General features: G+C 39.2%; 1 protein-coding gene across 1 annotated transcript; it reads left to right on the plus strand.

Moving 5' to 3' along the window:
* The first annotated feature begins 805 nt into the window (after positions 1-805).
* On the plus strand, positions 806-9,422 carry LOC107670529 (retinol dehydrogenase 8-like). Its single transcript, XM_016463173.1, has 6 exons — positions 806-1,065; positions 4,095-4,256; positions 5,872-6,051; positions 6,253-6,346; positions 7,102-7,285; positions 7,451-9,422. Exons 1-6 carry the CDS (start codon positions 957-959, stop codon positions 7,676-7,678), a joined length of 957 nt encoding a protein of 318 aa, XP_016318659.1. The 5' UTR covers positions 806-956; the 3' UTR covers positions 7,679-9,422.
* Positions 9,423-16,939: the final 7,517 nt, after the last annotated feature.

The raw sequence follows: 16,939 nt of genomic DNA on the forward strand, positions 1-16,939 counted from the left end.
GTGTGTGCGTGTGTGTGTGTGTGTGTGTGTGTGTGTGTGTGTGTTTCCAAAAACCATGTCCCTCTTTGTCCTTGACAACATTTCCATCACAACCAAAAATTTTCTAGTCGTCTTTTTAAAAAATCATGCGAGTTATTAAAGCTGCATGTGTTGTATTAAGTTTTACCAGCAGGTGGCAGTACTGATTAACATAATTATTACTGAGAAGCGTCTCATATGAGTGTAGAAAATGCTTATAGTCATTATATTCACTCTTTGATAATATTAAAAAAAAAATGGTTCTACTAATTAAAACAAAAACGTCGCCATTTGCATCAAAACTGAGTGCAATATCACACAAAAATAGGCCTATGCTTTAAAAACAGAATGATGAATTCAATCAGCAATAACACTATAAGTGGAGGATGGCAAACCAAAACCAAACTCACTTTATTATACTTTACAATAATATATATATTATAGTGTAGTATAGTATAGTATAGTATAGTATATGATATTATATTACATTATATTATAGTATATAATATAATAAAATATAATTTCCTATTAGTATACTGAACTAACAGACCAGAAGGCGTGAAAGTGAGATGTAATTAACAATTAATATTAATTTAATTAAAAATTGTTTCATTTTAAATGTTTGTTGTTTTACTTATTTTCTTTCTTTTTTTCTCGCCTTAGACCCCCGCCCCCTCCCCAAAACACACACACCTCTCTCCCCTTTGCACCCACAGCTCGCAATGCATCTGACTGCGTTAATCTGCTTGTTTTTCATAGCAGTACAGTAAACGCTGATGCTCACGTAAGTAAGCATGCGTGTTTACGTCCTCCTTTAACTAATCGATTCTGTCTGCCATGTGACCGCATAACCCGCTCACATGAGCGCCGAGTTGCATGATCCGCTTTAAGTTTTTTAAAGCCCGCTGATACAGCTCGCAGCTGAGACAGGAGTTGCCATGGCGAGTGGCGGCGAGCAGAAAGTGGTGCTGATCACCGGCTGCTCCTCCGGGATCGGACTGCGGATCGCCGTGCTGCTGGCCAGAGACGAACAGAAGCGTTACCATGGTAAACGCGCTCATTTGCCTTCTAATTCCTTCAGCGCTCAAACGTCTATTGAACGTTCTATTTTTAGGTTAGAATATTTTAAAACGTTCGAAATTGTAGATTCTAGAAGTTTACACATTTTTACAGTCGGTATTATTCGATAGCATACAAGTCTTATTTTGTAACGCAACTGTTGGACATTTTCATTACATAACACGCTGTATATTTGAGAATTCGTTTGTCTCCTCATCCCAACCGCAATATTATATTCACTTTTCTCTAGTTGAACCCAAAGGCTCTTTATTATCATGTGAAAGCGCAGTTTCCAGGGTACGGCTCCGCAAGGATACCGCTTGCCAGGCGGAGATCATAAAGAGACTGCCAGTTCTCTTTCAAGTGACTTCTCCAGTACAAAGCTCCCTTTATGGCTGTGAATTGTAGACCGCTGCCCTGGTTTAGTGCCGTGTCTAATGCGCCCATAGTTCACACACTGGAATGAGTGTTGGGAGAGGGACAAAGTTTGAGACCTGTACAAGTGAGGGCTCTAAAGCGAGGGTCGTCTGAAGACTTCCATCTGCACTCTGAGCAGGGCAAACCCATTGGACATTTGTTATCTCCTACTCAGCTACATCCAGAGACTCATTAATGTCAGTCAGATACAATGCATTTGGTTTACACCAGGGGTCTTCAACCTTTTTCAGGCCCTTGGTGGATTGAGAGATAAGTCTGACATGTATAAAGTAGCACATTATGTTAGCATGATGATTACTGTACTCACATTGATGTACTTCTACATTACACTTTAATTTTACCTTATGTGTTTTAATGTGTACAGGACAATGAAACAAGCTTCTTTAGTCTTGGTTACAGTTATCATATTGTAATTTTAACAGTATGGCGGACCCCCTGAGGTACCGCTACAGACCCCCTGTTGAAGTCCCCTTATTTTAATACACGAAAGGGATGTTTTTAAGAAAGTTAAAATGGAACACTATCAGAATAGGAACTTTTCCATACACACATTTCTTTCATTCTTTTTCATCTTTTAAATGAATTCCGTTTGAACTTTGTTCTCATTTGAAGAGTATTGCAACAGTGGAATTTTTTATCTTTTTTTTTTTTCCAGAAAAACAAAATCCTCTGAGATTAAACTTTTCATTGGTTCTGGTTATAATGAGGAGCAGTGATATATGCCAACTTCAAAGAAGCCAAAAAGTCCAATTACAAGACAGAGCGGCTCATTCAAGAAAGTTTAATCTGCCTCAAGTCTTACTCTAAAACAACAGCTTTAACAATGAGGCGGTTGTTCTCGCAAACACATTTAAGTTGTGGCCTAGTTTGGCCACACAGGCTTTGCGTCGTAAGAATTCATTTCTACTCTCATCAAGTGCAGATTATGCTTTATATATACAAGTGAAATCAGGAAGACAGGAGTGCAGATTTCCTAGCAGCTGCGTTTCCATCATCACCTTACTGATGCATGACAGTCTCCTCATGCTTACTGCCACTTGTCAACAGCAGCTGGGCTGTGACTGATCATGGATGCTGTCTGTTGACAGACGAATGAATGACGCTTCAACACTTTGATACGCTACAGAGGCTCCTCAGCCTTATCTGTAAAATCAGAGATGATTTAATCAGCAAATCAAACATCACAGAGACAGACACTGCAAAACGAATTCCTGTCAGCGTCAAAGAAGCAAAGTAAGCCTATGATGTAAATGTTGAAGTTCAAGTTGAATGATGTCTTTATTTATTTAGTAGAAACTTTTAGAATAGAAACTTAATAGAAACTTTTTTATCCAACGTGACTTACAAATGAGGAACACAACAAAGCGATTTATGCTAAGGAGGCAGTAACATGACAAGTGCTGTAATACAAAGTTACACGCTAGAGAGATATATACATTATAAATACTACAGTTCAAAAGTTTGGGGTCTGTAAGATATTTTAAATGTTTTTGAAAGAAGCCCCTCATGCTCTCCCTTGTAATCAGAAATACAGTCAAATAATTATGAAACAATATTGCAATTTAATACAACTGTTTTCTATTGTAATCTATTTTAAAATGTAATTTATGCAAAGCTGAATTTTCAGCATCATTACTCCAGTTTTCAGTGTTACATGATCTTTCAGAAATCATTCTAATATGTTGATTTACTGCTCAAGAAAGTGTTAATATTATTATTATCAATGTTAAAAACAGTTGTGCTGCTTAATATTTTTGTGAAAACTGAAGGATTTTTTCCCCCCAGGATTCATTGATGAATAGAAAGTTTAAAAAGAACAGCATTTATAAGAATATAAATCTTTTGTAACACTGTAAACAGAAGTATTCATTTCTTTTTTTTCTTTTTTTTATTGTACTGACCCCAAACTTTTGAATGGTTGTGTATGTCTCTATAATAGTCAGCATGACATTACAGCTGATCGCTGATATCACACTGTCGACTGGGTTTCTAATGTTTTTATAAGGATAACACTGATAACTCCAAATCCAACTACAAGAATTACAGTTGAATGATGTTCAGCAAGCTTATTAGTAAATCTGGGATGGGCGATTGATTTAGGTCAGTGTCCCCTCAGGTGTTCAAAGTGCATCAAAATGTTAATCTCTTCAGTTTATCTTTCAGCCATAGTTTAATTAAGCAACACTTACCTCTGATTAGACTTTGAGTGCTTTGTTTGGGTCAGCATATATGTCAGTGCTAAAAAAAGATATAAGGGATCAAATTAAATCAAACTGCAATCTCCTGCAGTGATTTTAGGGCAAAGCGTTTAAGAGTCAACTCAGATCACCTTTATTTATATAGAACTTTAAACAATACAGGTTGTTTTAAAGCGGCTTCAGGGTAATAAACAGAAAATTAACAGAATCGATGATGCAAATCTGAGACAAATTCAAATTCTGCTGTAAAGCAGCTCTAGAAAGACAATAGTGCCATTATTCAGCTCTAAATAAAACCTCTGTAGATATCAGTCTTTCATTTTTGTGTTTTTACTCTTGAATTGTTGATGACAAAATGATTCTCTGTCACTTGTCTTGAAGTTATTGCCACTATGAGAGACCTGAGAAAGAAGGACCGGCTGGTGGAAGCGGCGGGTGACACGTATGGAAAGACCTTGACACTGCTGTCTTTGGATGTGTGCAGCGATGAGTCAGTCAGGCAATGTATTGACAGTGTCAAGGACCGCCACATCGACATTCTCAGTGAGTGCAGAATGCATTTGACCTCATATAGGCTTTGTTCACACTGCAGGGGAAATCCAATTTTTTATTTGGGCTGTTAAAAAAAATGGGCTTGTATAAAAAATAAAAAACTGAAGAAAAAAAAACACTGGTTGCAATAGCAATGAGGCAAACCTGCGTAGTTTCACCTTGCAAGAGTTTAGCAAAGGATGTTTTGCCATTGACTGTTTCATTATCATTTGTTATCATTCATTACAATCAATAAAATACACTGAAACTGTACAGTTAAAGGGATAGTTCACAAAAAAAAAAAATTCTGTCATCATTTACTCACCCTCAAGTTGTTCCAAACCTGTATGAATTTCTTTCTTCTGCTGAACACAAAAGAAGATATTTTGAAGAATATTGGTAATCAATTAAACAATTGTTGGTCCCCACTGACTACCATAGTATGAAAAAAAATACTATGGTAGTCAATGGGGACCAGAAACTGATCTTCAAAAGATCTTCTTTTGTGTTCAGCAGAACAGACAGCTTTAAAATGTCAACACATCAAAATTTTAATTTACATTTTTAAGCACAACAAAATATTATTAAAACAATGATTTGAAATGTACCTTAAATACTTGAAATGATTAGAAATTTTAAGTGTACATAATTGTGAAACATTAATAAAACGTGCACTCTTTAATTGTACTTAATTTCATTAATATTATGCTATCTGCAAGTACAGTTTTTAATATATTAAAGATATATGATATAAGTACACTTCTTTTTCACAGGGGTTCACTATCAATTCTATTTTTTGGCGCGTTTCACAATACATATCGTTTCAAAGCAGCTTCACAGAAAATGAATGTTTCTACATTGCAAATAAGAGAGATCTGTTATCAGAGGTGACTTTGTCAAAGTAATGTCCTTATGACAAAAATGTACAGTTATAAGATTATACAAATCATGCAGTTAGTTAACAATGAACACATTAAATCAATGATTACATGATGTGATTACAAACAAGTCACATAATGACCACCTGTTGTTTTTGTTCTTGACAAAACACCTATTGTATTAACCCGTCACATGACGAATAAAAAAGACACACAAATCCAATCAAATCCTATTTGACTGTTCAGACTCGGAACGCATTAACAAAAGTCTTTAATAGGATTTCAAATGAGTCGACATTCGAAGGCTTGCATCGGGCTTATACAAATTGGATTTCATGTGTTTTTAGCCTGTTCAGACTACATAAAAAGGAATTGAGTTGGATAGACCAAATTAAAAAAAGGGGGAGGGTAACTGAGTTGGATAGACCAAATAAAATCTGTTTTTTTCTGCCTATGAACACATTTCAGCAGAGGTACACACTGTTCAGTGTAACAATGTAACATAATTTGATACATTGATAATATGTATCAAATTTAATTTGATAAATTGATATTTCTGATAAATTGATAATTTGATAAAATACTACTACAAATGACCAGAGACAAGACATTCTTGATAGAAACTAGAATAAGTGTGTGCTGACTGATATTAACTGAATGATATGTGGTCACCAAAAATCAATACTAGCCTAGAGCCTCAGGGAACAGTCAAGACCATAACCACCCATGTTTCCTCTCTGATTTTCCAGTTAATAATGCAGGCGTGGGTTTGCTGGGCCCTGTGGAGAGCATCAGCATGGATGAGATGAAGAGAGTGTTTGAGACCAACTTCTTCGGAACTGTGCGCATGATAAAAGAGGTCATGCCAGACATGAAGAAGAGGCGATCCGGCCACATTATCGTCATGAGCAGCGTAATGGGCCTGCAGGGTAGGACGGACACACCAAACCTTCTATGTCACACAGCTGAATGCTTGACAGTCAGAGGGACAATAGAGCCATTCAGAGTTATGCAATTAGCTGAAGAGCAGTATGACAGCCAGATATGGCACACATGGTTTAGGCCACTTTGGGAGGGCAGCAGAGCAATGACATTATCACTGAATATGTCTCTGTTGAACTTATCTGCAGGTGTGGTATTCAATGATGTCTACACGGCCTCTAAGTTCGCCATAGAGGGCTTCTGTGAGAGTATGGCTGTGCAGCTGCTGAAGTTTAATGTGAAGTAAGTGATGCATGTCAAGCCTAAATTTCCAGCATGAAAAAAGAACAAGGTTTAAAACCATAACAATGAACCATAACAATGAAATATCAGATTGCTATGATCTGTGATGATAAATGTGAGGTTTTTTTATTTATTTATTTATTTATTTTTCAGCAAATTACAAAATATTGTATAAGTATATTATCCTCATGTCATTTAGTTACACTTACAACACTGGTTTAATGCCATGTGCCATTGAAAATAATCTCATAATCCTCAAAAATCCTCAGAAAATAAAATAAAATAAAATAAATCAAGATGTGCACTAAAATCTTATTTTTTATCCCATAGTAACTATTGCTTTTACTGAAGAACATACATTTCTTGAAACTTCTGGAATCACAAAATATTTTGTGGTTAATTAATTAAATATATCAACACTCCCAATTTCTGTTAATAAAAATGTTTTAGAATAAGCTGTTTTGCTATAATTACAGCAGAAATACAGGAAATATCTCTCAACTGGGGAAAAAAAATCATTTTCACTAAATGCCTTCAAATATTGTTTTTAGAGAAAAGGTGACTGTATTCTTAAACTTATGACTTTATTCTCATTAAAATGCCTATTATGAGATTTATTCTCAAGATTAATTGACTGATTTATTTATAAGCCTGTTGTGCTCATCAGACTTGGTGTAAAAAGGCTTTTTATAATCCATCTTATTGGCATTAAAGAGTGCTATAGTGCTAATGTAGCATTCCTTCTGTTCTCCTAGACTATCTCTGATTGAGCCAGGCCCAGTGCATACAGAGGTTGAAACAAAGATGATGGAAGAGGGGGCCAAGATGGAATATCCTGGAGCAGATGCAGACACAGTCAGATACTTCAAGGATGTGTACATACCATCATCCATTGATATCTTTGAGGCATTGGGACAAACCCCTGAGGACATTGCTAAAGTATGTGTCACTGTTAGACTGCAAACATAAGAACGCTATAAATTCATTGCATTACAAATTGCAAGCTCTAATTTGCCTTCACTACCCTTTAAATCTCCACAGATTTTCATTTAAACACTAAACCTGTCGCAATTATTATTCTCTTCTTAATTACCCACAATCCAGTGTACCAAGAAAGTGATTGAATCCAGCCGACCCCGATTCCGGAATCTGACCAACAGCCTCTATACGCCCATTGTGGCCATGAAATACGCAGACGAGACCGGAGGACTCTCAGTGCACACTTTCTACAACCTGCTCTTTAACTTCGGCTCTCTAATGCACATCACCATGAGCATCCTCAAATGCCTGACATGCAGCTGCCTGCGCAGACGCACCATTTCTCCTGACTGAAGAGGGCAGCAGTGAGACACACACACTCCCAATTCCCTCAGTTTACAGCAGAACAGGACACAGCTCAATGCAACAAACTGGAGAATACAATACCTCGAAGAAATAATCCACATTAAAACACACATGAATAATTTGGATTTTTTGTGAACAACACATAATGTTTTACTATAATGCCAACACCTCTATTCACCTAATCAAGTGAGTTACTGTTAAAGCAGACATTGTCTTTAAAGGAGTAAGTTAGTTTAAGTTATTACCGTCATTGTGAATTTTGAAGCATTTTGCGTTTACAAAAAAGAAAAACTGGTACGTCAAAAAAAATCAAACCGTACACCATAGCAGACCATTCCAAAAACTAATTGTGACGCTTATGATGGTCATGATTCAACTGAAAAAGAATCACATAGCTGCCTTTATTTGTACTAATGATTTACAAGTAAATGTCTGTTTAACTCTTTCCCCACCACTGACGGAATTTTCCAGTAGGAGGCACTATTACACATCTTCTGAAAGAGTACTGAAAGTCTGGATCAAAATATGGCTGGCAGAGACTAGTTTGGGAGTAGACAAGTCTGAAGCTCTTAGGGTAGAGGACTGACGCATTGCTGTTGCCACGAGTTTTTTTGAGGACTGACTACCGAAGAGTCAAAATATAACAAACTTGGGAAGACTGAGGACGTTGAAGTTAAGGTATTGTAAATATAGTACATTTAGGTACTGCGAGGAACTTGGACTGGGATTATCGACCGATGGCCTCTATAGGTCTGGAACGATACTCAGACAGTAAGAGTAATAGTATGGTTTGCAATGAGGAATATGAGAGAAGAATAAATGAGTGGGAAATCGTGGGAAAGAGAAAGAATGGAAAAAGCCCGCAAAGGAAGAAAAAAAGAAACACCCAGCATCGGAAAGTGAAGGAAGAGAAGAGAAAGAGAAAATAACGTAAGAGGGTCAAATGAATGTAGTTGTTAGGCCGGATTAAATTAACAAAAATCATTAAAGGATAGATTGGAGAAGTGAAATATGCAAGGATTCTAGGAGATGGGCACTTGCTAATTTGAATGCAATAATAAAGTCCAAATGGAAAAGGCTAGAAAACTGGCAAATGTTGGAAAAGTTGAAGTCCTTAAGGTGGCTAGAGTTGGGGAAAAAAAATCTGTGGATGCAAGGGGGTGATCTATGGTGTTCCCATTAATGTTAATGTAAGGGAACTAGTGGAAAACTTAAAAGTGAGAAATGGCACAGTGAAAAGTAAGAATAATGACGAAAGGAGTAGAGAAAAGGAAACAGAATCTGTACTAATTGAATTTGAGGGAAAAGCTCTGTTTTTAAAGGCCTATTAAAATGTTCATTGTAAAATGAATATTTGTTGTGCTTATTTATTTGATTCTCAGTTAAAACAACAATATACAACATTACTGTAAATAATACAAGCAATACAACATCTTTGGTATTCTTTTATCTGGGAAAAAAAGGTTAATAGTGACAGTCAACAGAGAGCTTACATATCACTTATATAAAGCTTAAATGATCGGGATCGGTATCGGCCGAACATGATGACAAGAAATCAGTAGTCCGTATTGGCTGCAAAAATCCTGGTCGGAGCACAGTGTAGCTTTCTGGGGATGTGAAGTACTTAAAAAAGAGGTGGAGATGCAGCAAATAAGGCTAAACAAAAAGGTATCATATGCTGAAGCAGTTCATTTGGCTGGACAGGAAAAACATAATAAGAAGGGAAGAGGTAATAAAGAGCAAAGGAAAGTAAATTGACAGCAAGGTAATAGGAATGCATGGATAGAGAATAAGAAAGAAGTCACTTTCATTGCAGGAGTAATAAATGCAACATTTGAAAAACTCAAAAACAGAAAGGATCCGGTGTTTGTGAATGTGAAAGCAGCAGAACATCATATGGGCTTGAAGTGGAAGGAGGTAAATGATGAACTTAGGATGCAAGCAAATCAAGAGATTTCATGTGTAGGGTGATAATATTAATAATACTAAAGTTGCAATGGAATGCAAGAAGCAGTGGCGGATTGGCCATCTGGCAATTCTGGCAAATCCCAGAAGGGCCGGACCATTTTTTAAATGTGGGCCGGTCAGATTAAATTTTTATATATATATATATAAAAATACATTGTTTTTACAGGCTGGCAGCTTTTATCGCTTGCAATATTTTAATATGATGATGATAATAAAAATAATAATAAATGTTAAGCATTTGGCCCAGTCGGCGACGGCCGGCTGGTTTCGAGATGGGCCGACTGACCCAACCAGAGGTTACGCGGACGTAATCAAAATCAAGCACGTCATAAGAGCAACACGAGCTAATTGTCAGATGATGGACCGTAAACAAAGGAAAGGCGGTGCAGAAAAGCTTCGAGAAAGCAAAAAAAAGGGCTCTTAAATCCGACGCTGCCAAATGCATAAAATTAACCGAAATCTTCTCAAAAGGTTTAAATTCGGCTGCTGCAGCGGAGGACAGTAGTGCGGTAGAGTCTCTACCGCACTACCATAGAGGAGGTGAGAAGAAAACAAAATATACTGCTCAAGTCATTTTCATGCAATTCACGCTACTTCTGCCAGTTTTTGACAGTAACCTATACTGTGTTAAACAGTTGTAAGCTTAGCGTAGAACCCCCGTATATTTTAAAATGGCATTGCTTATCAGCAGATAACGTGGGATTTAGGCCGGGTATACAGACTGCTGTAGGCTACTAGCAATATAGTCTAACATGTCAAAAACCTATAGCAATAGCCATAGTACTGTAGGCATTTGTAGTGAACTCTGAATACGTAGCTAGTCATATATTAAAGTAAAACATTAAATACATGCATAGGTTACAGTATGTAATAAATCTTTAGGTAGGGTGGAACATAGGCTTCTGTAACAGGCACTATCTACGCAATAGTTAGATGATGTAATATGAGCCATTGGCTTGGTTATGTTCTCCCTTGTCTGAATCGTGTGTTCATCTATTCAAAACTACAAAGGATGCTACGGAAGGCCTAGCAGCGACAGGGAGGAGTGTGGTAGAGGTAGGGGGAAAAAAACAGTGACACTGTACTTTGGGTTTGTAATTAACTCTAAAGTAGAGGGGAACACATATGACAATATTTGTAATTATGTCTACATGTAGATACATTTGAACTTAACTGTACATTAGGTCATAATTATTAATAATTATTAATTAGGTCACCTATAATTGTTTCATAAGCACATATTTATTCAAAACAAGAATGAGGCTAAGCCTAGCACAAGCAGTGATCCAGATAATGATGACACTCAGGTTCATCATGAAGTTGAGGAAAAAGAGCAAGCAAATGAGGCAGAGCACACAGGAGAGGCAGAGCATGCAGGAGAAGCAGAGCACACAGGAGAGGCAGAGGCAGAGCACACAGGAGAGGCAGAGGCAGAGCACGCAGGAGAGGCAGAGCACATAGGAGAGGCAGAGGCAGAGGCAGAGCACGCAGGAGAAGCAGAGCACACAGGAGAGGGAGAGGCAGAGCATGCAGGAGAAGCAGAGCACACAGGACAGGGAGAGGCAAAGCACACAGGAGAGGCCCCAGATGTTGACTGGTTCACACGGCCTAAATCAACAGATCATGACCTGTTTTTCACGTACCATCCCAGACAAACATTCAAAAATGCAGTTGTGAAGAAAGTATTTCATTGTGAGGATATCACAAATCGGAAGTGGCTGACATACTGTGAGAAGAGGCATACGTTGTTTTGTTCAGTTTGTCTTGCCTTTGCCAAGCCCTGTGATAGTGGCAATCCATTTATTGTAGGAATGAGAGATTGGAGGCATATCCATCAGAGAATTGAAGAGCATCAACAAAGTTTTGTCCACAGAAATTGTGCAGAAGCGTACTTCTTGAGGGCCAGCAAAGCAAACATAAACCATTTACTTTGTGGCCGGCAAATGTCTGCACACAGAGAGCAGGTTCGCAAGAGGCGTCAGGTGCTGGAACGTGTTGTAGATGATGTCAAGGTGATAGGCAAGAGAGGACTTAGCTACAGGGGGTCCCAGTCTGAGGCTGCTTATACATTAGAGGACATCTCTGTAGATCACGGGAACTTTTTGGAGCTTATTCTTTTAATCAGCAAGTATGACACCTGCCTGCAAGAACACGTTGCGGACTGCATAGAGAAGAGCAAGAGGCTACATCAGACTGGAGGGAAAGGCAGAGGATCCCTTCTCACTTTGATTTCCAAAAATACAGTCAATAATGTAATAGATGCCATCCGATGCATTATTCAAAAATCTATTAGCTCTGAAGTTACACAAGCTGTAATGTTTTCAGTGCAAATAGATACAACACAAGACATCTCTGCAAAAGACCAACGTTCAGTCATTCTCCGCTATGTGAATGATGTTGTCCATGAGTGACTTGTTGCTGTTGTCAGTTGTGAGGCATCGTCTGGGAGGTACTTTAGTCAGTTAGTTAAAGAAGTAATTGATACACTACAGCTGGACACGAGTAATTGTATTGGAAATTCTACTAATGGAGCTGCAAATATGCAAGGCCAGTACAATGGCTTCTCTGTCTTGCTTTCTTCACACTCTCCGAACCAAGTACATGTGTGGTATTATGCACATATCCTGAACCTTGTGATGGGAGACACCACAGGAGTAGTTATAGAAAGTGCATCACTATTCTCACTACTAAATGACCTAGCAGTTTTCATTCGAGAGTCCTATCAAAGAATGAATGTCTGGGAGAAAAAGAGTCAGGACCCTCACCACAGACGGCTCTCTTCCATAGGAGAGACACGCTGGTGGGCCAAGGATGCTGCTCTGAAGAAGGTCTTCGGATTTTTTGGCAACCCACAAAATGCATTGTTTGTGGATGTGGTTCTCACTTTGACAAATATTGAAGAGATGGCAAGTCAAAAGCCAAATGTACATGTCAAAGCCAGAGGGTTTAAAGAGGCCCTGCTCAAGTATGAAACCATCCTTACTGCCCAAACATTTTTGTATGTATTTGAGAAAACGTCTCCTCTCTCCAAGTACCTACAAACCAGCGGATTGGACATTCTGACAGCACATCGGATGGTTGTGGAAACACAAGAAGCTCTACAAAAGAATGCTAGAGACTTTGACTCTGTGAAAATGGCAGCATACATCTTTGTGCAGTGGGCTACTGCCAAGCTACAAGAACAGGATGAAGACACCGAACTGGAAGTGCAAACTGAGCTGCCAAAGAAGAGGATAAGGAAAAGGAAGACAATGCCAGGGGAGTTGGCTCAGGATGAGGTGGAAAGGGATGTGGAAATGGCCTACAAGACTAAGGTACACCATGTCATCATGGATACAGTCACTGAAAGCATCCATCAACGCTTTCTGACACATGGCACATTGTTTGCAGACCTTGCTTATCTGGACCCTAGAAGATTCTCAGAGATCAGAGATAATGGAATGCCCAAGACGTCGCTCACAGAACTAAGCAGATGCTTACTAAAGTTTGACAACCGGGCCACTGTTGTCACTTTACAGTATGAGCTGACTAGTCTCGCTGGTCAATGGGAGAAACTGAAAAAGTCTGCAGTGGAGGAGTACACAACCAGGATTGTGAGAGAGATACCTATGGATGGAACTGATGAAGAACAGGTAGAGATTATGAATAAAAGTTGTTCAACATGTAAGAACTGTGCCGTATGTTGTTATCAGCTTTTACAGCGATACAACTTGTTAACAGATGCTTACCATGTTATAGGCCTCGGGTACAAGTTCCTACTCACCCTGTCTGTCACCCAGGTTGCTTGTGAGAGAAGCTTCTCCACACTCAAATTGATAAAAAATCGGCTCAGGAGCACCATATCCAATGATCACTTGGAGGCATTTAGGTTGATGGCAACTGAAAAGGAAATACTTATGGCCCTAGATACAGATGTTGTCATTGACAGAGTGGCAGAGTCCCACTCGGTCCATTCGCCGCGGGGCACCCTCAAAGCGCGGGGCCGGTGTGACCGCACCAGTTGCACCGCCCAAAGGACGGCCCTGGGTATACTCAATACTAGCAGAGGCCAGACATTCTCATTTTAACCAGCAGAGGGCGACAGAGTACATTAGCAGTAGTAGTATACAGAAGAACGGTCTGGTATCTGTGCTGTCATTACTATGGGTGTTCTCAACTGGAAAGCTGAATCCTAGTGAGGTTGTGTCCCTCCTAGTCCTGTTCTGCAAAGGCTTCTATGTTAGACTCCTCCTCAAGGGTGAACACTAGAATGACACAGTCTAATAAGTGTGCATGGCTACGTCATAAAAGTTTCCGCACCGCACTTTATGTAAATACTTTATATTGAAAATCTTTTTATTAACTGAATATAAATTGACTATTGTGGGTTATTGGAGGACACAAGGGATAGCCTACATTTGATGCATCCTTCAAAAAACGCAGAATGAAGGACAAGAAACGAAGGCTGCCTTTTAAGGATCCTTCAAATTGAGACAGAGCTTGATTATATGGCAGCCTTACTAGGATGCAGCCTTTCGATTGAGAAACACCATATGGCTGCATCCAAAATCGCATACTTCCCTACTATATAGAACATGAAAAACAGTATGTGAAAAGAGCAGTCTTCATAAAACAAAGTACCCAGATGACCTGCTACTTCTGATGAGATTCTGAAATGTGCATCCAATGGACGCTTTTCTGTCCTATGAGGCCACAGGAGAAAATTTGTGAATGGCAGTGAAGCGATGCATCTGACACTGTAGGTCACATGACACAATGACGAATGTAGTACATCTGGGTAACATACTCCACATATTCTATGATTTTGGACACAAATGGTGTGTACTGGGTTGAAAGGGTTCTTTCTAATTATGCCACAATGAAACCAGATTGTTAGAATCTAAAAGTCCGTACTGAAGAAAACTTTTTATGACTATACAGAGTACCACACCCCCTTCAGTCATGTGTGCTTTTTTTTTTTTTTTTTTTGTCACTACGCAAGGAAGTCCAAAAAATTAATTTAATAAAAATGAGAAAAGCACAAGCCAGAAACAAAGAAAGTTATAGCAAAAGATGGCAGAGATATAAAGATCGTGACAGCAAGCAGAGAGACACCAAAAGCAAGAGGGGCAAAATGAGCGCATAAGTACATTCCGATGCATTGCAGATTGGACATCGCACACCCGGCCAATGATATGTTGATGGATATAAAGAGGTCATGGCCTAGTCCCCATCCGCCACCCTCCCTCGGCAACCCCAGCCCTCTCACACACACACTTCTTTGTGCGGAGTGAGAGAATGTGACCTGGTTCCCATCCCTGAGGAGCTGTGTTAATGACAAACTCTTCAGATAACATTGAGCATCCCTTTCGCCTCCCCCACCAGCTGTCCCTCTCAGCCGCACCACCTCAGCATGGTGCAGCTTGCAGACGGACTGTGCAGAGTCCATCCGGCCTACATCCGGCAAACACGCAGCCATGTCCTCGGTTTCTAAATGGCTGGAAACTTACCCATCATGAATGCATTCACGTGGCAGACCCTTCTGTCTGCTGCAACAAGTCGAAGGTGCGCAAGCGAGAGCGGGTGTTCCTATGCATGAATGTGTGTGTGTGTGTGTCTTCATCAGAGGCGACAGCTCAGTACAATGGGACAAAGAATCTGTCAATCACAATCAAAAGGGAAATGGAAGGCAGTCAAGAGGGGGAGGAAGGGGCCGCTGTGTGTACCGAATCTTTGGATGGGATGTGGGCCACAGAGCGCAGGGGGGTGGGCAGTGGATTGGGATGTGTCTGATTTGGGAAACGAGGGCTGAGGTTCCCTGCATTCAATAGGGGACCTCTTTACTAATTGTGCGATTGCACGAGTTACAAATCTCATTAAACAAGACCATTATTCTTATCAGGCCATTGTGGTGGTGCAAAACAGTTATGACATAATCAGCCACAGTATTGTCTTCCAGAGGTTTTGATGGGAACATTTATCGTCCCAGCGCAACTTTTTCTACGGGCTTTTCTGTAGCTTAAACAGCAGAACATGGCAGTAGTATCACCACAACGTTGTGGGTTTGATTCCTAGGGAAAGCAATCACTGATAGAAATGTGTACTTTGAATGCAATGTAAGTTGCTTTGGATAAAAGCGTCTGCCAAATGCATAAGTGTAAATGTGCAAAATTAAAGAACTTCAAAGGGAAACGTTGCCAAGTAGGTGGAGATTGGCTCTCCGAGACGTACATTCAAGAGTTAGAACAGCAAGAGTGCATAGGCTTCCAGCATTTTCTTTGGGATGCTGGTTGTCTGACACATTCCTGCAACATCTGGTCCGTCCACAGCCTGGGTCATCTCTGGTTCAGACCTTCGTAGTCTGAAAAAACCTCAGCCTGCAGTGCAAAGGCAGGACTTTACAGATCGCCAGTCGGACATCTGCAAGACCCAGGCCTCAGGAGCTCTGCAGGAGCAGCAGTCGTCTAGACGCTCTCTTCATTCTCGGCTCAGAAGCAAACAGACAAGAGCTTCTCTTTAGAAATGTGCTGCTGGAGAAATGAAGTGCAATCAGTGGTGGTGTTGGCTGAGATAATTAGTGGCTGTGCCATAATGCCTACAGCTAAATAATCAGCTCCTTATGTTTTCACTGAAGCTTTCTCACAGGTGGTTTCCTGACTTCACTAACTGTCATTTAGTTGCTATTGTGATGTTCCTGCCTCTATTTTGCCTTCTACTCAGGTATACATACTGTAAAGTAGGCTACAGTGAATGAGATAGGGATTCTTTATGAAAAAAATATAAAACATTTTTCCCATCACAATTTACTGTATATTGTCAGAATAACAGTTTGATTAAAAAGTTCAATTGAAAGATTAGCATGAATGTCAGAAGGTCTTACTATGGGGTTCGTCCTCCTTTTGCTTTAATAGAAGCAGGACTCGAGCTGCATAAAGCTTGTATAAAACCTGATGAACATGTTCTCCAGCATGATTTCAAACTCTCCAAAGGGCATCTTGAGCTTCAAAGGAGTTCGACATTTGTGATGAATGTCACAGATTTTCAAAAATGGCACAAATTTGATTAGCAACCTAGAAATAGTGCAGAATCTTAAATATTCATTTAACATTTTTGTTTCTGTGTTTTTTTTTTATCCAAATTTCCATCCCATTTTCCATCCCACTGTATTAAACTAACAGTGAAGAATCATTATTCGACATTTTAGAGTGTCAACACTAACTGTAGGTTATAATAAAAGAGTATCACTACACACAAAATAATAATAATTATATATATATATATATATATATATATATATATATA

Source organism: Sinocyclocheilus anshuiensis, unplaced genomic scaffold (genome assembly GCF_001515605.1).
Source record: "Sinocyclocheilus anshuiensis isolate Anshui unplaced genomic scaffold, SAMN03320099.WGS_v1.1 scaffold476, whole genome shotgun sequence".
NCBI classification, from domain to species: Eukaryota; Metazoa; Chordata; class Actinopteri; order Cypriniformes; family Cyprinidae; genus Sinocyclocheilus; species Sinocyclocheilus anshuiensis.

Coding starts and splice junctions, on each gene's coding strand:
- LOC107670529 (XM_016463173.1), top strand. CDS start 957: ATGGCGAGTGGCGGCGAGCAGAAAGTGGTGCTGATCACCGGCTGCTCC. Junction 4,257..5,871: donor CCGCCACATCGACATTCTCA/GTGAGTGCAGAA, acceptor CTGATTTTCCAG/TTAATAATGCAGGCGTGGGT. Junction 6,052..6,252: donor CAGCGTAATGGGCCTGCAGG/GTAGGACGGACA, acceptor ACTTATCTGCAG/GTGTGGTATTCAATGATGTC.